The 27,651-nt window shown below is 49.5% G+C and overlaps 1 protein-coding gene across 6 annotated transcripts in view; it reads right to left on the reverse strand.

Moving 5' to 3' along the window:
- The window catches only part of SMARCA4 (SWI/SNF related BAF chromatin remodeling complex subunit ATPase 4), an 813,549-nt gene that overhangs the window by 114,519 nt on the left and 671,379 nt on the right, over window positions 1-27,651 (reverse strand). For all 6 annotated transcript variants that reach the window (XM_069231516.1, XM_069231512.1, XM_069231517.1 and 3 more), the window contains exon 31: window positions 22,314-22,415. In XM_069231516.1, the coding sequence (XP_069087617.1) occupies window positions 22,314-22,415 (102 nt within the window). The remainder of the gene's footprint in view (window positions 1-22,313; window positions 22,416-27,651) is intronic.

Here is a 27,651-nt window from a genome sequence, read left to right on the forward strand (position 1 = left end):
GTGCCGTCTATGTGCTACTCCCACGTCATCACAGCAACTACGACGCCAATGACACCCACGGAGTCTATCAACACCACCTACCGACGCGCAAGGGTATTGCTCGAAGAAAAATCTCCGGATCCAATCTCATGCCTGGTGGAAATGCTACGGTAAGGAATCTGGAACTAGAAGTCTCTATCAGATTTGATTTTTAATGATTCAGGAACCTTCCTAGTGGACCTAGGGAAAACCAGTTGGCACAAAGAAGGTTGACGAGTGCCACCACCCGTGGATACTCAGAAGACCGCAGTACCTACACTAGGGAGCTCTGGTACATTGGGGTGAAGTGGCATCGGAAAAACCCTTATTGCGGTCAATGGAAGCCCTGCTTGTCAAGCTGCTGTCGCGACCCATAGACAAGGTTGGTGGAACCAAAAGTTGAGAGTCCAGGCGAGACGAACCGGAAAAAGAAGGGGACAGTGTGCAGACCACTTGGATTTCATGGCGGTGCAGGTAGGCAATGCCCACCCTTTTGGAGGTGAAGTTCCTGCAGGACGATGAAAGAAGTCCAGCTGCAGAGTCCAGGGGGATACAGGAGATCCTTGGGAGTCAGCCAGGAGGTGTCCCACGTCGGTTGCCGGACTGCAGGAGGGTCAGTGGCCAGCAGGACCACCAACAATCCTTGGCAGATGCAAATCGTTGCTGCAAGGAAGTTAGTAGATTTTAGAGGACCAGCAAGGTCCTAGTGACTCAACCCTTGGTGGGGAGTCAGGGCAGGCCTTCAGCAGAGAGGAAAGCCAGACAGAGTTGGAGGAGCACCCACAAGAGACCCACTGGTAGCAAGCACATTGGAGTCGCTAGGAAACCTCAGCAGCACAACAAAACAGGAGCCCCATGTCGCAGGAGCTCCAGAGTGGAAGCTGAATCTGGAGTTGCAGAGTGCTGGAGGCTGTGGCTTCCAGGAGCTCAAAGATATTCTGGAAGGAAGAGCAACAAGCCTCGGCTGCATCAAGTCCTCACCATCACCCAAGTTCGTCAGAAGACAAGTTGGACCCGGAGATGACCACAGAATCACCACCTGTGAGCAGAGCCTTCATGTTGTCTGTGGGAGAAGTGGATCCACCAAACGGTCATTGTTGTCTTGAGGTGCCTCAGGATGCAGGGGAGAGACTCCTTCACTAAACAAGAGATTTCTTCTTGCTTCTTGAATGCAGGCAGAGTCCTTGTGACCCTGGAGAATGCACAGCCATGGATGTTGCAGAAATCTTTCAAGAGATGGGGAATCAATGCTGCAGTGTAAAGCCTTCCCAACAGAATACAGTCTTGCTTCAGTGCCAAAAGCAGACCAACAGAGGTTCCGGAGGCCAGGAGCAGAAGATGTCTTTCAGAGAGCTCCTTGAAGAGTCTTGCTCGATGAATCTGAGGACCCACTCTTCGGGGAGCCCTAACAAAACCCTAAAAGGGGGTTGGTTACTGTCTGAATTGACGCACTTATCAGAGGGGGTTAGGAACATCATCTACGTGGCCTAACTAGTCCGATGCTTGCAGGGGCCCCTGTACATCTTATTTTTAAGATGGCAAAATCAAACGGCCACCTGGCAGAGCTCAGTGCACCCCTCAAGAGAGAGAAGCTGGACAGGGGGGTGGTCTCTTCTCCCCTGTCCTTTGAGTGATTTTGTGCCAGAGTGGGAACTGGGGGGTTCCTGAACTGGTGCAAAGCAGATTATGCAAGGAGGGAACCAAATCTGCCCTTCCAAGCAGTCTGGTGGTACTGAGAGGCCACGCCACCCCCCAGCCCAGCCCAGAGACACCTATTTCAAAAGGAGAAGTGGTCACACCTCTCCCTTGAAGGAAATCCTTTGTTCTGCCATCCCCGCTTGAGTTCGGCTCACCAGCAGGACGGCAGAACAGCGTCTGGGGTCGCCAGTAGCACGGCCTGGCAGATAAGACTACGTAAGGCTGCACAGGCAGAACTGGGAGATCCTCTAAGGAACTTCCAGAGCACATGGGGTCATGTAACTAGCACCGGAATCTGTGTAGTTGTGCAATTCCATCATGTTTTATACCAAACATGCCTAGGTTCGTAAAAGCCATTATGTAGTTGGACCACTTGTGTTGACCAGTGTCCACTACATACAATAAGATATTTTGTAAAACCCAGGGCATGGAGTCTGTGGTTTGTAGGGGTACCCTTACACTTAGAAGCACGCACCGTGCCCCTGGGCTGAAGGGCCTTGCAGAGGGGTGACTTACAGTGTCCAAGTGCAGTGACCATGATATAAGGCAAGCCTTATAGCTCAAGTGAAAGGTGCATGCATCATTTCACACAGGCTGCAATGGTAGGTCTGAAAAGACAGTTTGCATGGGCCCCCATGGGTAGCACAATACATGCTGCAGTTCATTAGGGTCCCCTGGTGTAGCAATGCCAAGTGTACCTACGTACCTAAGTACCTTATACTAGGGACTTACATGGGAGTACCAGTATGCTAATTGTGGGTGTAAAAGTTTACCAGCAACCAAATTAAGAGAGAGGCTTATCAAAGGAGTAGTGTTAAGCATTTGTTGTACATACACAGGCAATAAATGAGGAACATACTCAGAGACGATTCCAGGCCAATAGGTTTTTGTATATATTTTCTTAGTTTATTTTAAGAACCACAGGTTCAAGATTTACAAGTAATACTTTAAATGAAAGGTATTTCAGGTAGGTACTTTAGGAACTTTGAATTAGCAAAAGAGACGACACACAAGTCCACACAGAAAGTACACCCTCAGCGGCACGGGGGCGGCTGGGTGCAGTGTGCAAACAAGCTTGGGGGTTTTAATAGGTTTCAATGGGAGACCAAGGGGTTTCTTCAGCGATGCAGGCTGGCAAGGGGGGGGGGCTCCTCGGGGTAGCCACCACCTGGGCAACGGAGAGGGCCACCTGGGGGTCGCTCCTGCACTGGAGGTCGGATCCTTCAGGTCCTGGGGGCTGCGGATGCAGTGCCTTTACCAGGTGTCTGTCTTTGAAGCAGGCAGTCGCAGTCAGGGGGAGCCTCGGGATTCCCTCTGCAGGCGTCGCTGTGGGGGCTCAGGGGGGTCAACTCTGGCTACTCACGGTCTCGCAGTCGCCGGGGAGTCCTCCCTGAAGTGATTGTTCTCCACAAGTCGAGCCGGGGGCGTCGGGTGCAGAGTGCCAAGTCTCACGCTTCCGGCGGAAAACACGAGTTGTTTCAAAGTTGCTTCTTAGTTGCAGTCTTTGGTGAACAGAGCCGCTGTCCTCGGGAGTTCTTGGTCCTTCTAGATGCAGGGCAGTCCTCTGAGGCTTCGCAGGTCGCTGGTCCCTGTGGAAAACGTCGCTTCAGCAGTGTCTTTAGAAGTGGGGAGACAGGCCGGTAGAGCTGGGGCCAAAGCAGTTGGTGTCTCCGTCTTCTCTGCAGGGTTTTTCAGCTCAGCAGTCCTCTTCTTCTTAGGTTGCAGGAATCTGAGTTCCTAGGTTCTGGGGAGCCCCTAAATACTGAATTTAGGGGTGTGTTTAGGTCTGGGGGTTAGTAGCCAATGGCTACTAGCCCTGAGGGTGGCTACACCCTCTTTGTGCCTCCTCCCTGAGGGGAGGGGGGCACATCCCTAATCCTATTGGGGGAATCCTCCATCTGCAAGATTAAAAGTTAGAGTCACCTAAGGCAGGGTGCACTATACCATAGGTGAGGACATAAGTGCATGAGCACTATGCCCCTACAGTGTGTAAGCAAAACCTTAGACATTGTAAGGGCAGGGTAGCCATAAGAGTATATGGTATGGAAGTCTGTCATGCACGAACTCCACAGCACCATAATGGCTACACTGAAAACTGTGAAGTTTGGTATCAAACTTCTCAGCACAATAAATGCACACTGATGCCAGTGTACATTTTATTGTAACATACACCCCAGAGGGCACCTTAGAGGTGCCCCCTGAAACCTTAACTGACTACCAGTGTAGGCTGACTGGTTTTAGCAGCCTGCCACACTCCAGATATGTTGCTGGCCACATGGGGAGAGTGCCTTTGTCACTCTGTGGCTAGTAACAAAGCCTGTACTGGGTGGAGGTGCTTCACACCTCCCCCTGAAGGAACTGTAACACCTGGCGGTGAGCCTCAAAGGCTCACCCCCTTTGTTACAGCACCCCAGGGCACTCCAGCTAGTGGAGCTGCCCGCCCCCTGAACACAGCCCCCACTTTTGGCGGCAAGTCCAGGGGAGATAATGAGAAAAACAAGGAGGAGTCACTGGCCAGTCAGGACAGCTCCTAAGGTGTCCTGAGCTGAGGTGACTCTGACTTTTAGAAATTCTCCATCTTGCAGATGGAGGATTCCCCCAATAGAAATAGGGATGTGCCCCCCTCCCATCAGGGAGGAGGCACAAAGAGGGTGTAGCCACCCTCAAGGACAGTAGCCATTGGCTACTGCCCTCCCAGACCTAAACACACCCCTAAATCGAGTATTTAGGGGCTCCCAGAACAAAGCAAGATAGATTCCTGCAACCTAAGAAGAAGAGGACTGCTGAGCTGAAAAACCCTGCAGAGAAGACGGAGACACCAACTGCCTTGGCCCCAGCTCTACCGGCCTGTCTCCCCCCTTCGGAAGAAAACTGCTCCAGCGACGCTTTCCCCAGGACCAGCGACCTCTGAATCCTCAGAGGACTGCCCCGCTCTAAAAGGACCAAGAAACTCCAGAGAACAGCGGCCCTGTTCACCCAAGACTGCAACTTTGTTTCCAAAGGAGCAACTTAAAGGCAACAGCGTTTCCCGCCAGAAGCGTGAGACTTGCAAACCCGCACCCGGCGACCCCGACTCGACTGGTGGAGAAACAACACTTCAGGGAGGACCCTCCGGCGACTCGGAGACTGTGAGTAACCAAAGTTGTCCCCCCTGAGCCCCCACAGCGACGCCTGCAGAGGGAATCCAGAGGCTCCCCCTGACCGCGACTGCCTGACTCTCAGATCCCGACGCCTGGAAAAGACCCTGCTCCCGCAGCCCCCAGGACCTGAAGGATCGTAACTCCAGTGCAGGAGTGACCCCCAGGAGGCCCTCTCCCTTGCCCAGGTGGTGGCTACCCCGAGGAGCCCCCCCCTTGCCTGCATCGCTGAAGAGACCCCTTGGTCTCCCACTGATTTCAATTACAAACCCGACGTGTGTTTGCACACTGCACCCGGCCGCCCCCGCGCTGCTGAGGGTGTACTTTCTGTGCTGACTTGTGTCCCCCCCGGTGCCCTACAAAACCCTCCTGGTCTGCCCTCCGAAGACGCGGGTACTTACCTGCTGGCAGACTGGAACCGGGGCACCCCCTTCTCCATTGAAGCCTATGCGTTTTGGGCATCACTTTGACCTCTGCACCTGACCGGCCCTGAGCTGCTGGTGTGGTAACTTTGGGGTAGCTCTGAACCCCCAACGGTGGGCTACTTTGGACCCAAACTTGAACCCCGTAGGTGGTTTACTTACCTACAAAAACTAACAAACTCTTACTCCCCCCAGGAACTGTTGAAAATTGCACTGTCTAGTTTTAAAATAGCTATATGTGTTTTATTTGAAAAGTATATATGCTATTGTGATTATTCAAAGTTCCTAAAGTACTTACCTGCAATACCTTTCAGGCAAACTATTACATGTAGAATTTGAACCTGTGGTTCTTAAAATAAACTAAGAAAATATATTTTTCTATACAAAAACCTATTGGCCTGGAATTGTCTCTGAGTGTGAGTTCCTCATTTATTGCCTGTGTGCATGTACAACAAATGCTTAACACTACTCCTTTGATAAGCCTACTGCTCGACCACACTACCACAAAATAGAGCATTAGAATTATCTCTTTTTGCCACTATCTTACCTCTAAGGGGAACCCTTGGACTCTGTGCATACTATTCCTTACTTTGAAATAGTGCATACAGAGCCAACTTCCTACAAAAGGGCATAACAGTAAACTGATAATGCCCATCAGGTGTGGAGAGTGCTGTCTTTTCTTTTGCTCTTGGTGCCATTTTGATTTGCCAGTACCCTGCTGTAAAGTCAAAGGTACTTAAGAATTTGGCAGCACCTAGTTTGTCAATGAGTTCATCTGCTCTTGGAATGGGTTGTGCATCTGTCCTAGTGATAGAATCGAGCCCTCTGTGGTCCACACAGAACCTCATTTCTCTATTGCCATCTTTGGTATGAGGTTTGGGGACTAAGACCACTGGGCTAGCCCAAGAACTGTCAGAGTGCTCTATTACCCCTAACTCCAGCATCTTGTGTACTTCCACTTTGATGCTCTCTTTGACTTGGTCAGACTGTCTGTAGATTTTGTTTTTGACAGGTAAACTGTCTCCTGTGTCCACATCATGAATACACAGGTGTGTCTGACCAGGGGTCAAAGAGAAGAGCTAAGCATACTGCTGTAGGACTTGCCTGCAGTGAGCTTGCTGTTGGGCAGAGAGGGTGCCTGAATAGACAACTCCATCTACTAATCCATCTTTAGGGTCAGTTGAGAGGAGGTCAGGGAGAGGTTTACTCTCTGCTTCCTGATCCTCAACAGTAATCAACAGCATGGTTAAGTCTGCCCTACCATTGTAGAGTTTCAGGCGGTTAACCTGGATCAACCTCTTGGGTGTCATGCTAGTGCCCAGGTCCACTAAGTAAGTGACCTGACTCTCTTTTTCTCTAGGACTGGTTAAGGGCCACTCCATCTTTCCTGAGGAGCCCTGGGAACCACAGGTTCCAGAACCCAGACTTTCTGCCCTGGCTGGAATTCAACCATTGCAGCCTTTTGGTCATAACACAACTTCCAGAGTTGTTGGCTGGCCTCAAGGTTTTTGGATGCCTTTTCCATGTACTCAGCAATCCTACAGCGGAGGCCAAGCACATAGTCCACCATATCTTGTTTAGGCTCATGGAGAAGTCTCTCCCAGCCTTCTTTAACAAGTGCCAGTGGTCCCCTTACAGGACGGGCAAACAGAAGTTCAAAGAGGGAAAACCCTACTCCCTTCTGAGGCACCTCTCTGTAGGTGAAAATCAAGCATGGCAGGAGGACATCCCATCTCCTTTTGAGTTTTTCAGGGAGCCCCATGATCATGCTCTTCAATGTCTTGTTGAATCTCTCAACAAGTCCATGGGTTTGTGGATGATATGGTGTGGTGAACTTCTAAGTCACCCTACACTCATTCCACATGTTTCAGGTAAGCTGACATTAAGTTTGTACCTCTATCAGAAACCACCTCCTTAGGGAAACACTCCCTGGTAAAAATACAAATTAGGGCTTTGGCTACTGCAGGGACAGTAGTTGACCTAAGGGGGATTGCTTCAGGGTATCTGGTAGCATGATCCACTACTACCAGTTTACATTGGCTCCCTGATGCTGTGGGCGGTTCAGGTGGACCCACAATGTCCACACCAATCCTCTCAAAGGGTACCCCTACCACTGGAAGTGGAATGAGGGGGGCTTTGGATGGCCACCTGTCTTACCATTGGCTTGACAGGTGACCGAGGAGCTAAAAAACTCCCTTACTTTCTGGGACAAGTTGGGCCCAAAGAAATGGTTCAACAGGCTGTCCCATGTCTTGGTCTATCCCAAATGCCCAGCTAGGGGGATGTCATGGGCCAATGTGAGGATAAATTCTCTAAACTCCTGAGGCACTACCACTCTCCTAGTGGCACCAGGCTTGGGATCGCTAGCCTCAGTGTAAAGGAGTCCATCCTCCCAACAGACCCTGTGGGAGCCACTGACATCTCCAGTCTCCTGTTCAGCAGCATGCTGTCTCAGGCCTTCAAGAGTGGGACACGTCTTTTGTCCCTGGCCCAGCTGTTCCCTTGAAGGTCCCCCTGGGCCCAAGAGCTTTACCTGATAAGGTTTCATCTCCATGGACTCAGTTCCCTCAGGGGATAAGACATCTTCCTGAGAAAGGAGGTCTTGTTCTTCTGCTGTTCAGAGGCTGGTCCCCCTGTCCTCTTATTGCTTCTCTTGGAAGTTTGGGCCATTATTCCAGGTTCCAACACTTCTTTTTCACCCTGTGCTCTGCTCTGGTTTTCACACGCACTAGTTCAGGGATACCCAGCATGGCTGCATGGAATTTTAGTTCAACCTCAGCCCATGCTGAGGCCTCCAAATCATTCCCTAGCAAACAATCTACTGGTATTGCACAAGAGACCACCACCTGTTTCAGGCCAGTAAACCCTCCCCATTCTAAAGTCTCCATTGCCCTGGGATGGACTTTAGTCACGTTGTCAGCACTGGTAACTGGATAAGTTTGGCCAGCCAAATACTGTCTTGGGGAAACCAGTTTCTCGGTCACCATGGTGACACTGCCACCTGTATCTCTCAGGGTTTCCACTTTTGTCCCATTTATCAAGAGCTCCTGCCTGTATTTTTGCATGTTGGGCGGCCAGGCAGCTAGTGTGGCTATATCTACCCAACCCTCAGACACTAAAGTACCTTCAGTGTGAACCTTGAGTTGCTCTGTGCACACTGTTGATCCCACTTGGAGTCTGGCTATTCCAGCACTAAGTGAAGTAGAGCTAGTGGGATTTTTCTTGGGACAGGCCATGTCTCCAGTTTGGTGTCCATGCTGTCTACAGTTGTGACACTAGGCCTTCTTGGGACCTAAGTTTTTACCCTTGTACCCATTTGTGGACTGTGAAGAAGCTCGGGCCCACCCTCCTGAGCAGGTTTTTGGGGCCCTTGAGAAGACTCTTTGGTTTTGTCCTTGGATTGCTCACCACTCTTTCCCTGGGGAGGCACTGTGACCCCTTTCATTTGGTCAACCCCTGTGGAAGTCTTGGTCACCCTAGTCTTGACCCAATGGTCTGCCTTCTTTCCCATTTCTTGGGGAGAAATTGGACCCAGGTCTACCAGATGTTGATGCAACTTATCATTGAAGCAGTTACGTAACAGCTGTTCCTTCATAAACAAATTCTAAAGTCCATTACAGTCATGTACTCCGCTGCCAGTTATCAACCATCTAGTGTTTTGACTGAGTATTCAACAAAATCAACCCAGGTCTTGCTCGAGGTTTTGTGGACCCCCTGAACCTAATACTATACTCCTCAGTAGTGAATTCAAAGCCCTCCATCAGGGTAGCCTTCAAGATGTCACAGGAGTCTGCATATTTATCAGAGAGTGTGAGGAGTCTATCCCTACACTTACCAGTGAACATTTCCCAAAGGACAGCTCCCCAGTGAGATCTGTTTAACTTTCTGGTTGCACAAGCCCTCTCAAAAGCTGTGAACCACTTGGTGATATCATCACCCTCTTCATAGTTTGAGACAATCCCTTTCGGGATTTTTAGGAGATCAGTATTCTCTCTGACCCTTTTTATGTTGCTGCCACTATTAATGGGTGCAAAGCCCATTTCTGCTCTCTCCCTTTCTATGGCTAGGACTTGTTGCTCAAAAGCTAACTGTAAGGAAATGCGTCCTTGGCATGGTTACCCCCTAACATTTTGGCTTTGCTGATGCTAAATTTTGATTGACAGTGTGCTGGGACCCTGCTAACCAGGCCCCAGCACCAGTGTTCTTTCCCTAAACTGTACCTTTGTCTCCACAACTGGCACAACCCTGGCATTCAGGTAAGTCCCTTGTAACTGGTACCCCTGGTACCAAGGGCCCTGATGCCAGGGAAGGTCTCTAAGGTCTGCAGCATGTCTTATTCCACCCTGGGGACCCCTCACTCAGCACATGCACACTGCCTCACAGCTTGTGTGTGCTGGTGGGGAGAAAAAGACTAAGTCAACATGGCACTCCCCTCAGAGTGCCATGCCAACCTCTCACTGCCTGTGGCATAGGTAAGTCACCCCTCTAGCAGGCCTTACAGCCCTAAGGAAGGGTGCACTATGCCACAAGTGAGGGCATATGTGCATGAGTACTATGCCCCTACAGTGTCTAAGCAAAACCTTGGACATTGTAAGTGCAGGGTAGCCATAAGAGTATATGGTCTGGGAGTCTGTCAAACACGAACTCCACAGCACCATAATGGCTACACTGAAAACTGGGAAGTTTGGTATCAAACTTCTCAGCAGAATAAATGCACACTGATGCCAGTGTGCAATTTATTGTAACACCCAGGGGGCATCTTAGAGATGCCCCATGAACACCAATCCGACTTCTAGTGTAGGCTGACCAGTTTCTGCCAGCCTGCCACACACCAGACATGTTGATGGCCACATGGGGAGAGTGCCTTTGTCACTCTGTGGCCAGGAACAAGCCTGTACTGGGTAGAGGTGCTTCTCACCTCCCCCTGCAAGAACTATAACACCTTGCGGTGAGCCTCAAAGGCTCACCCCTTTTGTTACAGCGCCCCAGGGCATCCCAGCTAATGGAGATGCCTGCCCCTCCGGCCACTGCCCCCACTTTTGGCGGCAAGGCTAGAGGAGATAATGAGAAAAACAAGGAGGCGTCACCCAACAGTCAGGACAGCCCCTAAGGTGTCCTGAGCTGAGGTGACCCCTGCCTTGAGAAATCCTCCATCTTGAGCTTGGAGGATTCCCCTAATAGGATTAGGGATGTGCCCCCCTCCCGTCATGGAGGAGGCACAAATAAGATGTAGCCACCCTCAAGGACAGTAGCCACTGGCTACTGCCCTCCCAGACCTAAACACACCCCTAAATTCAGTATTTAGGGGCTCCCCAGGACCTAGGAAACCAGATTCCTGCAACCTGAAGAAACAAGGAGGACTGTTGACCTACATGGCGGCAGAGAAGGAGGAATCCGACAGGGACCAGAGACCTCTGAAGCTTCAGAGGACTGCCCTGGACTAAAGGACCAAGAATCTCCCGTGAGCAGAGGCTCTGCTCAAAACCAGCAACTTCTTTGCAACAAAGAAGTAACTTTCAAAGACTGCACGTTTCCCGCTGGAAGCGTGAGACTTCACACTCTGTACCCAACGCCCCTGGCTTCGAGATCCAGAGAACAAACAGCACAGGGAGGACTCCCCGGCGACTGCGAGCCCGTGAGTAGCCAGAGAAGATCCCCCTGAACTCCCATAGCGACGCCTGCAGAGGAAATCCAGAGGCTCCCCCTGACCGTGACTGCCTGTAACAAGGGACCCGACGCCTGGAACCAACACTGCACCAGCAGCCCCCAGGACCTGAAGGAACCGAACCTCAGCGAAGGAGTGACCCCCAGATGACCCTCTGCCTTGCCCAGGTGGTGGCTGTCCCGAGAAGCCCCCCTGTACCTGCCTGCACCGCTAGAGTGACCCCTGGGTCCCTCCATTGTTTTCTATACAAAACCCGATGCCTGCTTTGCACAATGCACCCGGCCGCACCTGTGCCGCTGAGGGTGTGTTTTGTGTGCCTACTTGTGTCCCCCCCCCCCCCCAGTGCTCTACAAACCCCCCCTTGGTCTGACCCCGGGGTACTTACCTGCTGGCAGACTGGAACCGGAGCGCCCCTGTTCTCCATACGCACTTATGTGTTTTGGGCACCTCTTTGACCTCTGCACCTGACTGGGTGTGGTAACTTTGGTGTTGCCTTGAACCCCCAACGGTGGGTTGCCTATGCCCCAGAACTGAGAAGTTTAAGTGTTTTACTTACCTCCTAATCTAACCTTTACATACCTCCCCAGTAACTGTTGATTTTTGCATTGTGTCCACTTTGAAAATAGCTTATTGACAGTTTTTACAAAGACTGTATATGATATTGCTTTTATTAAACGTTCCTAAAGTATCTAAGTAAAGTAACTCGCATTTAATGTGTTTACTGCAAATCTTGAACCTGTGGTTCTTAAAATAAACCAAGAAAATATATTTTTCTATATAAAAACCTATTGGCCTGGAGTAAGTCTTTGAGTGTGTGTTCCTCATTTATTGCCTGTGTGTGTACAACAAATGCTTAACACTACCCTCTGATAAGCCTACTGCTCGACCACACTACCACAAAATAGAGCATTAGAATTATCTAATTTTTACACTATCTTACCTCTAAAGGGAACCCTTGGGCTCTGTGCACACTATTTCTTACTTTTAAATGGTATATACAGAGCCAACTTCCTACACTAACCTTTTGGCCATCCTTGCTAAAAGGATGTCCTCTTCATTGAGGCTAACCTCAATGTTCCCAGAGCAACTGGACTCCCTTGTGGAAGCTCCAGATCCAGTGATTACTATCCTTTGAGACAAGGGTCTGGGGACCCTGGTCTCCCTAGTTAGGTGAGGGGGGAGATCATTCACCTCATCTCTAACATCTTCTCCTTCTGAAGGGAGTTCTTCCTCTTCAGTAGGGTGGTCCCTGGTGTACTCTGCCAAGAGCTCCTGAAGCTTGACCTTGGTAGGTTTTGAACCAGTTCTAATATTTTCCAGCTAATAGTGGGACCTTAGCTATGCCATCCCTAGATGGAGTTAAGGAATGAGGTTGAGAACCATCACTATTTCCTCTGAGCTGCTCATTATGCTATTAAAGTTGGGATTATTTTTTAGAAACTAAAAACTACTTCTAGTAACTACATCCTAACTTTTACAAAACGTTTAAACTTAAAAAGAGATGCTAAAAGGGATGTAACCAAGGCCCTAGCAGGACTTTAAAAAAAAAATAGAAAAAATAGTCAAATTTAAAAATGTTTTCAAAAAGCAATTTAGGAATTTAGTCGTGTGATCATGTATTGGCTGAGTAGCCCAGCAAATGTAAAGTCGCACACCCCACCGTTAATCCACCAATGTAGGAAGCAGGCTCTGTATATACTATATCAAAATGAGATGTTGTGTGCACAGAGTCCAGGGGTTACCCCATAGGCTTCACAGAGGCAAAAATAGATAATAAAAATGCTCTATTTGTGGTAGTGTGGTTGAGCAGTTAGGCTTATCAGAGGGTAGTGTTAAGCATTTGTTGTACACACAGAAGCAATAGAAGAAACACACACTCAATGACTTATCTCCAGACCAATAGGATTTTATATAGAAAAATATGTTTTGTTTATTTCTAGAAACACAAGATTCAGTTTGCAGGTAAGTACATAAAATGAGATACTTTGCATAGATATACTCAGGACTTTGAATGGAACCAACAATGAATACAGTTTTCTTTAAAATGGCAAAAAGCTATAAGTGGGCACTGCAATTTTCAACAGTTCCTTGGGAAACAAAAGATAATACAGTTTTACAGGTAAATATTCGACTTACAGTTCATATCTCCAGGTTTTAGGTAGTCTGTCGTTGGGAGTTCAAGTTAACCCCAAACACCCACCACCAGCAACACTGGGCTGGTCGGCTGCAGAGGTCAAAGAGGCACCAAATTAGCATGGGCTCCTATGGAGACAGGGAGGTACTCGGAATCCGGTCAGCCAGCAGGTAAGTACCAGTGTCTCCAAGAGTAGACCAGGAGGATTCAAGTGAGCACTGGAGGGGCCCCAAGTAGGCACCAAACCCAAACCCAAACCCTCAGCGGCAATAGGGCGGCCGGGTGCAGGGTGCAAACAGGACGTTGGATCTTCAATGCAAATCTATGAGGTTACCCCGTGGGTCACTCTGAGGCTGCAGACGAGGTCCGGGGGGCTTCTTGGGCAAACGACCAGCTGGGCAGGGAAGAGAGACGCCTGCTGGTCGATGCTGCACTGGGAGGGTCAGTTTCTCCAAGGCCTGGGGGCTGCTAATGCAGTGTGTCCTTTAGGCGCTGGATATCTTCGTCCAGAGCTCTCGGTCAGGGAGGTCTTTTGGATTTCCTCTGCAGGCATCGTCGTGTAGGTTTGGAGGAGTCAACCCAGAGTGGGCTCTTACTCCCAATCGCCTGGGGACCCTTTCTTGCTGGGTGTACTACCTGGACACAGGCCGTGGATGTCGGGTGCACAGCACTCACGCATCCGGAGTGAGGTGAGAGTCCTTTGTTGGTCCTTTTGGGTGCAGGGCAGTCCTCTGGAGTTGACAGAGGTCGCTGTGCATGCTGGACGCGTTGTTGGTCTTTTTGCAGGTTCTCTGAAGCAGGAGACAGGATGGTAGGGCTGGGGCCAAAGCAGTTGTTGTCTTCCTCCTTCTGTGCTGGGGTTTTCAGCTTAGCAGTCCTCCTTGTAGGTCGCCAGGAATCTGGTGAGCTGGGTTCAGGGTGGCCCTTAAATCTTAGATTTAGGGGTGTTTGCTGTCGGAGGGCAGTAGCCAATGGCTACTGTCCCAGGGGGTGGTTACACCCTCCTTGTGCCCAATACCTTTGGGGAGGGAGGCACATTCCTACACCTACTGGTCCCTGGTCTCCACCCCAAGATGGAGGATTCTGCAGGGAGGGGATCACCTCAGCTCTGGACACCTTGCCGCCAAAAGTGGGGCTTTGACCGGGGGCGGGCATCTCCACTAGCTGGAGGGCACTGTTATCAGAGGCTTGAGGCTCACCACCAGGTGTTACAGTTCCTGCATGGGGAGGTGTGAAGCACCTCCACCCAGGACAGGCTTTGTTTCTGACCACAGAGTGCACAAAGGCACTCACCACATGTGGTCAGAAACTCGTATGAAAGTGGCAGGCTGGCAAAGACCGGTCAGTCTTACACTAGCAGTTGGGCTAACATACAGGGGGCATCTCTAAGACGCCCTCTTTGTGCATTTTTCAATAAATCACTCACTGACATCAGTGTGGGTATATTGTGCAGTATTCAGTGAAGCCATTATGGTGCTGAGGAGTTCGTAATGACAAACTCCCAGACCATGTACTCAATATGGCCACACAGCACTTACAATGTCTAAGAATGGACTTAGACACTGCAGGGGCATATTGCTCATGCAGCTATGCCATCACATGTGGTATAGTGCACCCTGCCTTAAGGCTGTAAGCCTGCTAGAGGGGTAACTTACCTATGCCACAGGCAGCGGTTTGTGGGCATAGCACCCTGAGAGGGGTGTCATGTTGACTTTTCCTTTTTCTCCCCACCAGCACACACAAGCTGCAAGGCAGTGTGCATGGGCTGGGTGAGGGGTCCCCCAAGGTGGCATAATACATGCTGCAGCCCTTGGGGACCTTCCCTGGCCACAGTGCCCTTGGTACCATGGGTACCTTTTACATGGGACTTAACTGTGTGCCTGGGCTGTGCCAATTGTGGAAACAAAGGTACAGTTTTAGGGAAATAACACTGGTGCTGGGGCCTGATTAGCAGGGTCCCAGCACACTTTCAATCAAAGCTGGCATCAACACTAGGCTAAAAGTGTGTGGGTGTAGGGGTAACCATGCCAACAGTGGCACTTTCCTTCAGCGAATCTACCTTGTCTCCGAAGAAACAGGTGCATGCATGTCCATCAAAGAAGTCTGGACATCCCCTAAAAAGCCAGACATACTCAGCTAGGTGTGGCGCCTCGGGCCAAGAAACTGCTCTATATAGCGAGCCGGTTGTGTCAAGCCTGCAAAAAATCTTTGGTACTTTAGTGCATTTCTCCCATCGGCAACAGCCTGTGAAGGTATAGCTCTGGCCTCCTCCAGGACCTGTGGCAGCACTTGTGCAACCATATCCCACAGCATGTGAGAATAACGGCCCAAAAGGCAAGCAGTGTTCACAGAACGTAATGCAAGGCTGGTGGAAAAAAACTATCTTCCCAAGTGAGTCCAACCTTTTGGATTCCCTGTCCGGGGGACCGGTAGGGAATGCACCATAAGAGGTAGAGACTTAGACCACCATGCTCTCAGGAGGGGGGCGTTAGGTCAAGAAATTTAGGTCCCGAGAAGTGGGTGATGGCTGCAGGCAATCGTCGCATTCACAAGAGACCCTGTGCTGGGGTTGGACAAGGTACTCAGTAGGAAGTCAATGAGAACATCACTGAATGGGAACAGGGGATCTGAGGAGGAAGCTCCAAGATGCAGCACCTCAATCAAAAGGCTAGTCTTGATGGCCAGGAGTGCAGCTGAAGGTCCAGGATCTCAGCTGCCCTCTTCACCACCATATCATTAGAAGCTCCCTCTTCTGTAGCCATGGTAGGGGGAAAAGCATGCCAGTATGTGGAGAAGTAACCAGTTCATTGGCTTCACCCAAGTCTTCACGCCAGTCTACTTCTTTTTGGGGCTAGTATTCTAAATCATCCCTGAAGCCCAAAGGAAAAGGGCTCAGGATCTGAACGAGGAGGCAATGCTCCTGCTGGCGCCGGAGTCAGCGTCGTATGATGCCCATCCGGCTCTGTGTCGGCAATCACAATTGGAATGGTGCCGCCCCTCGGTGGGACGTTGCCGGGAGTGTTGGCATGAGGACAGGCATCAGGGAAGATCGATGTGACGCAACTGGCACCACTCCTGATCTAGGATTGGACCCCTGAAGGGGTCCCCCTCTGACTCCATGGAGCCCAAAGGCGCTCCAGCGAGATCAGGCTGCCCAAAAATGAGGACCATGTCCTCATAAAACTCTTGGAGTTGAGCAAGGGTCGCTCCAGCTCCTGGAAATTCAGTGAAGAGTGGAGTCTGCTCAGGTGGAGGTTCCACAGAACGAGGCCTAGAGCGTTGAAGCTCCCTCCTCTGGTTGGCCGACGAATAAGGAGAAGCTGAAGAGCGCTTTGACTTCTTGGATTTTTACTTGAGCCTCGACTTACCCGATCGTTCAGAGAACTTGGACATCCCAGTACTGCCCTCACTAGTCTTTCAGGGTTTGCGGGCAGTCCACGCTGCTGCAGCCCCTCAGACAGGTTTCTGCCCTCCTGCTGCTTGACCAGCTCAAGCACGGGACGGCAGAACAAAGCATTTCCTGTGGGAGAGGGAGGCATCACCCTCTCCCTTGGAAACAAGTGTTACAAGGCTGGGGAGGGGTAGATTCCCTGTGCCACCGGCTTGCTTTAAAGGGCACATTTGGTGCACTCCTTGCATAAACCTGTTTGCACCAGTCCAGGGACCCCTGGTCCCTGATCTGGCATAAAAGCATACAAAGGAAAGGGGAGTGACCACTCCCATGTCCATCAACACCCCAGGGGTGGTGCCCAGAGCTCCTCCAGGTGGCTACTCGATTCTGCCATTGTGAAACCAAGATGTGCAGAGGCCCCCGGGAGCATCTGAGTGGTCAGGCAGGTGGTCACCTTTGTAGGTGACCAAACCCCTTTATAGGTAGGTAACCAAACATCCTTTTAGGTATATTAAGGCACTCCCTTGCGGGTGGGTCCCAGGATTGGGCATGCAAGACTCCACCAGGACTCCTCTGCACCGTTTACTTTGACTTCTGATCAATGGAACCACAACTGGACTCTTCAAAAACTGATAAGACTGCAACTCCAGTGACGATTCTGCTTTGCAACATTGTTTAGCAGGCTTCTTCCATCAATAGCAGCATTTCCCCGGACGTGCATCCTGTGGAGTCGGCGATACTTCAGCCTGAAGCAAGAAGGAATCTCCCTTGGAGTGAAAGAGTCACTCCCCTGCATCTGCAGGCACGGACAGCAAAAACGTCCAGCAGTGTGGATCTGTTCTCCTCTAGAACTACGTGGATCCTGCATCACAGGCAGTGGTCCAGAGTGGTTCCCATGGTCCTCTCTGCCAGCTGTCCCACTGGGGAGACAGCGATCCCTTGCCTCTCCTTGGAGGACAGTACCCCTGTGCCCTGCGACTCTTGAAGCTACCAAGGCTTGTAGTCTCCTGCTCCAAGGGGTCTTCAGGCTCCGAATAGCCATGGCCCCTAGCACTTCTTCCTACCAAGCACACTCTCCTCTCTGCTGCTCCAGCGACGTGGAACTCCTCTTCAGGGGTGCGACTGGGCCTCAATGTGACACTGTGCCTGCTGCCAGTGGGTTGCCTGTGGGGGCTGCAACTGCTTCTGTTGGCTCTCCCGACTGGCTACGGTCACTCCGGACTCCCCTTCAAGGGTCGAATCCCCTGGGCCTTGCTGGTCCTCTTCAGCCTTGAAACTCTTCTTTTGATCCTCTTGCATTTACCACGGCTTGTTGGTGGTTCTACAACATTACTGATCAAATGCAACCTGACAACCGATGTGGGACACCATCTGCACTGCTCCAAGGACTCCTCTTCAGCTCCTGGGCTCCACAGCTGGTCGTCTTCTTTCCCTGTCAACCTGGTTCTTCAGCCACAGAACAGTAGGTAGTAGCTCCTGCCCCCACTGGACACTCCATCGTGGACTGGACTCTTTCGCCTTCTTTTGCAGGTCCTCTTCTTTCAGAATCCAGTTGTTTTCTTATAGCCTGGTCCTGCTCTTGCACAATCCCTTTTCTACGTCCTCCTGTTAGTCCTTGGGAAGACTAGGCACTTACCTCTGCTCTCCTGGTTGTCACTCAGGTACTCACCTCATGGGATTCCTAGTTCTTCCAGATCCTCTCTAACAACTCCATATCCTTGGGTGGGGGACTTCACTTTGCATTCCACTTTCTTAGTATATGGTTTGGGCCCTTACTATTTTCACTAAGTATTGTCAATGCTTCTTCCTATGCTACTTTCTGATTGCCACTGTGTATATAACTAGTGTGTACTTACCTCCACTTTGGAGGTGGGGGGTATAAGTAATCTAGGTTGTGTTACTATAATAAAGCTCCTTTATTTTTGTGACACTGTGTGGTTCTTTCATGTGTGACAAGTTGCTGTGTGAATAAAGTGGTTTTACATAAGTTTTGCATATCTCCTAGATAAGTCTTGGCAGCATATCCACAGCTACCTTTAGACACTGCCTACCCTCACTAATAAAGGTTGCCTGGACCTGGTATAAGCTGCCAACACCATAGGTGTCCACCACACACAAGGCCAGCTTCCTACAACTAGTAAGCTGGCTCTTGGAGTCCTTCTGGGTGTTGTGTTCAAGTGATGTGGGTACAGTCCTTTTCACCCAGGCACGGAGGGCAGCAGGACATCACAACAAGCAGTTCTTCCAAAGCAGCAGTCTCGCACATTGGTAGTCCTTGTGGCACCACAGCAGTCCTTCCTCCAGAGTATGTACAGGTTCAGAAGTGTACTGAAGTGGTAGGGTCTAAACTCTAGTTCTTATACTCATTGGTGCCTTTGAAGTGGGGGAGATTTCAAATAAGGGTCTTTGAAGTGCACAGAGGTCCTCCCTTCCGTTCCTGGCTCCAGACTCACTGCAGGGGGGAATGCAGCCCTTGGTATGGGGACAGGACACAGCCTATTTAGGTGTAAGTGAGGCAGTGCTCAGCCCCCCCCCCAAATCTAGCCAGTTAATGGACTATTGAGGCCCATCAATCACACCTAAACTTCCAATGTGTATGGCTGCCTAGAGGGAATACACAAAGACCGGCTGTCACCCAACTCAGACATGCAATGAGACACACACAGGGCTAAAAGTAGGAAAATGCCAACTTTCTAAACGTATTGTAACAAAAACAGGGGGTTGGCCCACATCACAGCGAGGCTAGGCCAACAATTCTAACCAAAAAAACGAAAGCCAACTCTGTGAATTACTTATTCAAACTTATTATTTAAAGAGAGGAAGCCCACCTAGTTACTTGACCCCTGTAACAATGATTTAAAATTTTCAAAGCAACAATTTAATTATTATATTCATATCTGACATCGCTATTGGAATGGTGAAGAAATAGCGCCGCCATACATATGCTCTCTAAAGGCATGAACCTTAAAATTTGGCAAATTATCTGGCTTTCCATTTTTATATTGTAGCAGAATGTGGATTAGCAGTTATAATTGTTTTGTGTTATTGAATGTTTTGCATATTTTGGATCATTGTCGGTTTTTGTTTTTTTAAGTAATGTTTATGCAGTGCCAAAAAAATAATCTTTAAATATTGTATTTGTCATTGTTTCTTCTTTTTGTGTTTGTGAAAATATGAATATAATAATTAAACTGCTGCTTTAAAAATTGTATATCATTGCTACATGTGTGAAGCAACTAGGTGGGCTTCCTCTCTTTAAATAATACATCTGAATAAGTAATTCAGCCAGAAGGAGAAGTAGGAGAGGCAGGAGAGGACACTGATGCAGTAATCAGTCTTGCTAAGTTCCAGATGTAACAAAGTACTGGAAGAATGGAGGAGAAAGGTGAGGACAAATTCGCTGGGTGCCCTTCTACAGAGTCTTATTCCCTGTCCATAAACAGTTCTGTAGTACAACATAGCAGGAATTCCTACACCAGACAGGTGACAGTCCAATTCTTTTAAGAGCCACACTATACAGGATTGGCTAAACTGTGCAGCATTAAATTGTAAAGAGATGGGCATCCACATCTCAGCGATTGGATGACCTCTGCAGCACATACCTTCATTAAATTCCAGAGTGAAGGCGAGTGAGTAATGGGCAGCTAGTGCTTCCCAGACTGCCAGCATGTAAGTTTTAAAAGGGGTTACAGTGTGTTTAACCGGTTCTGTGCCGCGGACGTAATGGTTACGTCCTGGGGCACAGTGCTCATGTGCCGAGGACGTATCTAATACGTCCTCGGCACTGAGCTCAGAGGGAGCGCTAGCGCTCCCTCTGTGGGCTTCCCTCCCATCCCCCCAAGGCAGGGATGGAAGGGGAAGCCCTTCCCCTTCCACCCCCAAACCCCCGATCCCCCCCAGTGACGTCTGATGACGTCAGTGCGCAAATGCGCGCTGACCTCATCAGAGGCCACTTCCCCATCGTGCTGGAAGCTCAGCAAAGCATTTCTCTTCCGATCATGTGATGGGGGCCTGAGAGGCTTCAAAGGGAAGGAAAGGAATTTCCTTCCCTTTGAAGTCTCTCAGAGCATTTCAAAAGCCAGATTGTAAAGCAATCCAGCTTTTGAAATGCCCACTAGACACCAGGGATGTCTTTTTCAAGGGAAACTGGCATGAGGGGAGCAACCCCTTGGGCAAGGGTCGCTCCCCAGGGGGGGCAATATTTTTCAAGGCCTTTTCTGATCCCCCTGGGGGCAGATCGGCCTATTGTCAACGTTGTGTTTTGGGGCTTTTCCTGTCGCGGGCGCTAGGCCTACCCCCACAAGTGAGGTACCATTTTTATCGGGAGACTTGGGGGAACGTTGGGTGGAAGGAAATGTGTGCTCCTCTCTGATTCCAGAACTTTCTGTCACCGAAATGAGAGGTAAAAGTGTTTTTGGGCCAAATTGTGAGGTTTGCAAAGGATTCTGGGTAACAGAACCTGGTCAGAGCCCCACAAGTCACCCCATCTTGGATTCCCCTAGATGTCTAGTTTTCAAAACTGCGCAGGTTTGGTAGGTTTCCCTAGGTTCCAGCTGAGCTAGAGGCCAAACTCCACAGCTAGCCACTTTGCAAAAAACAGCTCTGTTTTCTTTGTGAAAATGTGATGTGTCCATGTTGTTTTTTGGGGCAGTTCCTGTCGCGGGCGCTGGGCCTACCCACGCAAGTGAGGTACCATTTTTATCGGCAGACATGGGGGAACACACAATAGCAAAACAAGCCCCTTGTCTTTCTCTACATTTTTTCCTTCAAATGTAAGACAGTGTGTAAAAAAGACGTCTATTTGAGAAATGCCCTGCAATTCATGCGCTAGTATGGGCACCCCGGAATTCAGAGATGTGCAAATAACCACTGCTTCTCAATACCTTATCTTGTGGCCATTTTGGAAATACTAAGGTTTTCTTGATACCTATTTTCCATTTTTTATATTTCAGCAAATGAATTGCTGTATACCCGGTATAGAATAAAAACCCATTTCAATCTGCAGCTCATTTATTGGCCCTGGGTACCTAGGGTTCTTGATGAACCTGCAAGCCCTATATATCCCCGCAACCAGAAGAGTCCAGCTGACCTAACAGTATATTGCTTTCAAAAATCTGACATTGTAGGAAAAAGTTACAGAGTAAAACGTGGTGAAAAATGGCTGTTTTTTTCACCTCAATTTCAAAATTCTTTTATTTCAGCTGTTATTTTCTGTAGGAAACACTTGTAGGATCTACACAAATGACCCCTTGCTGAATTCAGAATTTTGTCTACGTTTCAGAAATGTTTAGCAATCCAGCATTGGTTTCTCACTCATTTCTGTCACTAACTGGAAGGAGGCTGAAAACACAAAAAATAGTAAAAATTGGGTATGTCACAGTAAAATGTCAAAATTGTATTTAAAAATGGGGGTTTCTAATTCAAGCCTGCCTGTTCCTGAAAGCTGGAAAGATGGTGATTTTACCACAGCAAATCCTTTGTTGATGCCATTTTCAGGGTAAAAAACACGAGCCTTCTTCTACAGCCTTTTTTTCTCATTTAAAAAAAAAAACGAAATCTTTGCTGTTATTTTGGCAAATTTTTTGGTCTCCTTCAGGGGAACCCACAAAGTCTGGGTACCTCTAGAATCCCTAGGATGTTGAAAAAAAGGACGCAAATTTGGCGTGGGTAGCTTATGTGAACAAAAAGTTATGAGGGCCTAAACGCGACCTGCCCCCAAATAGCCAAAAAAAGGCTCGGCCAGGAGGGGAAAAGGTCTGGCAGCGAAGGGGTTAAAGTTCTAAATCTTCTTTCACTCCTGCCTATCCCCACTGCTCTATTTACCATAAGTGAAGTGGCCCATACTTACCAGAGAGCCTTCTAGGTTAAACGTCTGAGCATTCAGGCACAGAAGATTCACATCCCTCTCCAGGTCGTTCAAACTTCGGTACTTATGATTTCGAATTCTCTCCTAGAGAATGCCAAAGAACATATAAGTTAATAGCAATTGGGTATGTGCACATATGTAATTTACCCATAAAGTTAGTTCCCCAACGCTAGCATTTTACAAAGATTCATGTATTTAATTATATTAAACATGAGAAAGGCTGCTTTCCTGACGTTAGATGGAGTTGTGAAAGCATGTGAATCCATTAACCATATAATAGGAGACAAACAAAACTATGGTGGGTTACAGTAAAATCTAAAATGTCTTTTTACACCATGAAACCTTCCTATATTTACCCAAGTTCTGCATCATTTTTCTTTACTTGTTTTGTGTCATGCTGCCATCTGGGCCCCATCACATGACTCATACAGCATCACACCCCTTTCAACCATTACAACTTACTCGATGTGGATGCTGCGCTACCCTCCCTTGAACCCTTATCTATCAGTAAATCAGAAACCTCCTGCAAAGACCGAATGTGACTACAAAAGAGACCACAACTGCAATCATTAAAGGACCGGGTATTATTCAGTAGTCTACTAACCAATTCCTTGGTCGGTGAAAGGAGAGAGAATTACAGGTCATCACCACTCTCCAAGAGAGCCAAGTCTGTCACCTCTAAATCATCTACAAAAAATAGAAACACTGGAACCACAGTGCCTGGAGAAGGAACATACTAGGCACTACCCCTTCTTTGCTGGGATAGTTTATGATGCCTCCCTCTGTTATTACCACTGCGACCATCCCACAGATCTGGGACACACTATGATCTCATTGATTGCTTATCTCCAGCAGCATGTGTTAAGTGAACTTCAGCTTCAAATCACAAATGACTATCTCAGAAGCATTTGCTCAGGATCATTGAGCACTTTTATTGATTATAGGAAGTTGGCTCTATTTCAAAGTAAGAAATAGCATGCACAGAGTCCAAGGGTTCCCCTTAGAGGTAAGATAGTGGCAAAAAGAGGGAATTCTAATGCTCTATTTTGTGGTAGTGTGGTCGAGCAGTAGGCTTATCAGAGGATAGTGTTTAGCATTTGTTGTAAACACACAGGCAATAAATGAAGAACACATACTCAAAGACAATTCCAGGCCAATAGGTTTTTATATAGAAAAATATATTTTCTTGGTTTATTTTAAGAACCACAGGTTCAAGATTTACAATTAATACTTCAAATGAAAGGTACTTCACTTAGGTATCAGGAACTTTGAATCAGCAAAATAGCATGTACAGTTTTGGCAAAAATGGCAATAAGCTATTTTAAAACTAGACAGTGCAAATTTCAACAGTTCCTGGGGGAGGTAAGTATTTGTTAGTTTTGCAGGTAAGGAAAACTACAGGGTTCAAAGCTGGGTCCAAGGTAGCCCACCGGGGGGGTTCAGGGCAACCCCAAAGTTACCACACCAGCAGCTCAAGGCCGGTCGGGTGCAGAGGTCAAAGTGGTGCCCAAAACGCATAGGCTTCAATGGAGAAGGGGGTGCCCCGGTTCCAGTCTGCCAGCAGGTAAGTACCCGCGACATCGGAGGGCAGACCAGGGGGGTTTTGTAGGGCACAGGGAGAGACACAAGTCAGCACAGAAAGTACACCCTCAGCGGCATGGGGGCGGCCGGGTGCAGAGAGCAAACAGGCATCGGGTTTGCAATAGAATTCAATGGGAGACCCAGGGGTCTCTTCAGCGAAGCAGGCAGGCAAGGGGGGGGGGGGCTCCTCAGGGTAGCCACCACCTGGGCAAGAGAGAGGGCCACCTGGGGGTCGCTTCTGCACTGGAGGTCGGATCCTTCAGGTCCTGGGGGCTGTGGGTGCAGTGTCTCTACCAGGTGTCAGGTTCTTAGAAACAGGCAGTCGCGGTCAGGGGGAGCCTCTGGATTCCCTCTGTAGGCGTCGCTGGGGGGGCTCAGGGGGGTCAACTCTGGCTAATCACAGGATCGCAGTTGCCGGGGAGTCCTCCTGGTAGTGTTGGTTCTCCGCAGGTCGAGCCGGGGGCGTTGGGTGCAGAGTGGAAAGTCTCACGCTTCCGGCAGGAAACGTGCAGTCCTTTAAAAGTTGTTTCTTTGTTGCAAAGTTGTTTCTTCTTTGGAGCAGAGCCGCTGTCCTCAGGAGTTCTTGGTCCTTTTAGATGCAGGGTAGTTCTCTGAGGCTTCAGAGGTCGCTGGACCCTGGGGGACGCGTCCCTGTTGCAGTTTTTCTTGAAGTGGGGAGACAGGCCGGTAGGGCTGGGGCCAAAGCAGTTGGTATCTCCGTCTTCTCTGCAGGGCTTTCAGGTCAGCAGTCCTTCTTCGTCTTCAGGTTGCAGGAATCTGTTTTCCTAGGTTCTGGGGGCCCCTAAATACTCAATTTAGGGGGGTGTTTAGGTCCGAGGGTTAGTAGCCAATGGCTACTAGCCCTGAGGGTGGCTACACCCTCTTTGTGCCTCCTCCCTGAGGGGAGGGGGATCCTCCATCTGCAAGATGGAGGATTCCTAAAAGTCAGAATCCCCTCAGTTCAGGACACCTTAGGGGTTGTCCTGACTGGCCAGTGACGACTCCTTGTTTTTCTCATTATCTCCTCCAGCCTTGCTGCCAAAAGTGGGGCCGTGGCTGGAGAGGGCGGGCATCTCCACTAGCTGGAGTGTTCTGGGGTGCTGTAACAAAGGGGGTGAGCCTTTGAGGCTCACCGCCAGGTGTTACAGTTCCTGCAGGGGAAGGTGAGAAGCACCTCCACCCAGTACAGGTTTTGTTCCTGGCCACACTGACAAAGGCACTCTCCCCATGTGGCCAGCAACATGTCTGGTGTGTGGCAGGCTGGCAAAGCTAGTCAGCCCACACTGTAAGTCGGGTATGTTTTCAGGGGGCATCCCTAAGATGCCCTCTGGGTTGTATTTCACAATAAAATGTACACTGGCATCAGTGTGCATTTATTGTGCTGAGAAGTTTGATACCAAACTTCCCAGTTTTCAGTGTAGACATTATGGTGCTGTGGAGTTCGTGTATGACAGACTCCCAGACCATATACTCTTATGGCTACCCTGCACTTACAATGTCTAAGGTTTTGCTTAGACACTGTAGGGGCATAGTGCTCATGCACTTATGCCCTCACCTATGGTATAGTGCACCCTGCCTTAGGGCTGGAATGCCTGCTAGAGGGGTGACTTATTGTAGGAAGTTGGCTCTGTATGTGCTATTTCAAAGTAAGGAATAACATGCACAGAGTCCAAGGGTTCCCCTTAGAGGTAAAATAGTGGTAAAAAGAGATAATACTAATGCTCTATTTTGTGGTAGTGTGGTCGAGCAGTAGGCTTATCCAAGGAGTAGTGTTAAGCATTTGTTGTACATACACATAGACAATAAATGAGGTACACACACTCAGAGACAAATCCAGCCAATAGGTTTTGTTATAGAAAAATATATTTTCTTAGTTTATTTTAAGAACCAAAGGTTCAAATTTAACATGTAATATCTTGTTGGAAAGGTATTGCAGGTAAGTACATTAGGAACTTTGAATCATTTCAATTGCATGTATACTTTTCAAGTTATTCACAAATAGCTATTTCAAAAGTGGACACTTAGTGCAATTTTCACAGTTCCTGGGGGAGGTAAGTTTTTGTTAGTTTTACCAGGTAAGTAAGACACTTACAGGGTTCAGTTCTTGGTCCAAGGTAGCCCACCGTTGGGGGTTCAGAGCAACCCCAAAGTTAACACACCAGCAGCTCAGGGCCGGTCAGGTGCAGAGTTCAAAGTGGTGCCCAAAACGCATAGGCTTCAATGGAGAGAAGGGGGTGCCCCGGTTCCAGTCTGCCAGCAGGTAAGTACCCGCGTCTTCGGAGGGCAGACCAGGGGGGTTTTGTAGGGCACCGGGGGGGACACAAGCCCACACAGAAATTTCACCCTCAGCAGCGCGGGGGCGGCCGGGTGCAGTGTAGAAACAAGCGTCGGGTTTTCAATGTTAGTCTATGAGAGACCAAGGGGTCTCTTCAGCGGTGCAGGCAGGCAAGGGGGGGGGCTCCTCGGGGTAGCCACCACCTGGGCAAGGGAGAGGGACTCCTGGGGGTCACTCCTGCACTGAAAGTCCGGTCCTTCAGGTCCTGGGGGCTGCGGGTGCAGGGTCTTTTCCAGGCGTCGGGACTTAGGTTTCAGAGAGTCGCGGTCAGGGGAAGCCTCAGGATTCCCTCTGCAGGCGTCGCTGTGGGGGCTCAGGGGGGACAACTTTTGGTACTCACATTCGTAGAGTCACCGGAGGGTCCTCCCTGAAGTGTTGGTTCTCCACCAGTCGAGTCGGGGTCGCCGGGTGCAGTGTTGCAAGTCTCACGCTTCTTGCGGGGAGTTGCAGGGTTCTTTACAGCTGCTCCTTGGAACAAAGTTGCAGTCTTTTTGGAGCAGGTCCGCTGTCCTCGGGAGTTTCTTGTCTTTTTCAAAGCAGGGCAGTCCTCAGAGGATTCAGAGGTCGCTGGTCCCTTGGAAGGCGTCGCTGGAGCAGGATTCTTTGGAAGGCAGGAGACAGGCCGGTGAGTTTCTGGAGCCAAGGCAGTTGGTGTCTTCTGTTCTTCCTCTGCAGGGTTTTTCAGCTAGGCAGTCCTTCTTCTTTGTAGGTTCAGGAAATCTAATTTTCTAGGGTTCAGGGTAGCCCTTAAATACTAATTTTAAGGGCGTGTTTAGGTCTGGGGGGTTAGTAGCCAATGGCTACTAGCCCTGAGGGTGGGTACACCCTCTTTGTGCCTCCTCCCAAGGGGAGGGGGTCACAATCCTAACCCTATTGGGGGAATCCTCCATCTGCAAGATGGAGGATTTCTAAAAGTTAGAGTCACCTCAGCTCAGGACACCTTAGGGGCTGTCCTGACTGGCCAGTGACTCCTCCTTGTTGCTTTCTTTGTTCCCTCCAGCCTTGCCGCCAAAAGTGGGGGCCGTGGCCGGAGGGGGCGGGCAACTCCACTAAGCTGGAGTGCCCTGCTGGGCTGTGACAAAGGGGTGAGCCTTTGAGGCTCACCGCCAGGTGTTACAGCTCCTGCCTGGGGGAGGTGTTAGCATCTCCACCCAGTGCAGGCTTTGTTACTGGCCTCAGAGTGACAAAGGCACTCTCCCCATGGGGCCAGCAACATGTCTCTAGTGCGGCAGGCTGCTGGAACTAGTCAGCCTACACAGACAGTCGGTTAAGTTTCAGGGGGCACCTCTAAGGTGCCCTCTGGGGTGTATTTTGCAATAAAATGTACACTGGCATCAGTGTGCATTTATTGTGCTGAGAAGTTTGATACCAAACTTCCCAGTTTTCAGTGTAGCCATTATGGTG

Source organism: Pleurodeles waltl, chromosome 4_2, assembly GCF_031143425.1.
Source record: "Pleurodeles waltl isolate 20211129_DDA chromosome 4_2, aPleWal1.hap1.20221129, whole genome shotgun sequence".
Taxonomy (NCBI): domain Eukaryota; kingdom Metazoa; phylum Chordata; class Amphibia; order Caudata; family Salamandridae; genus Pleurodeles; species Pleurodeles waltl.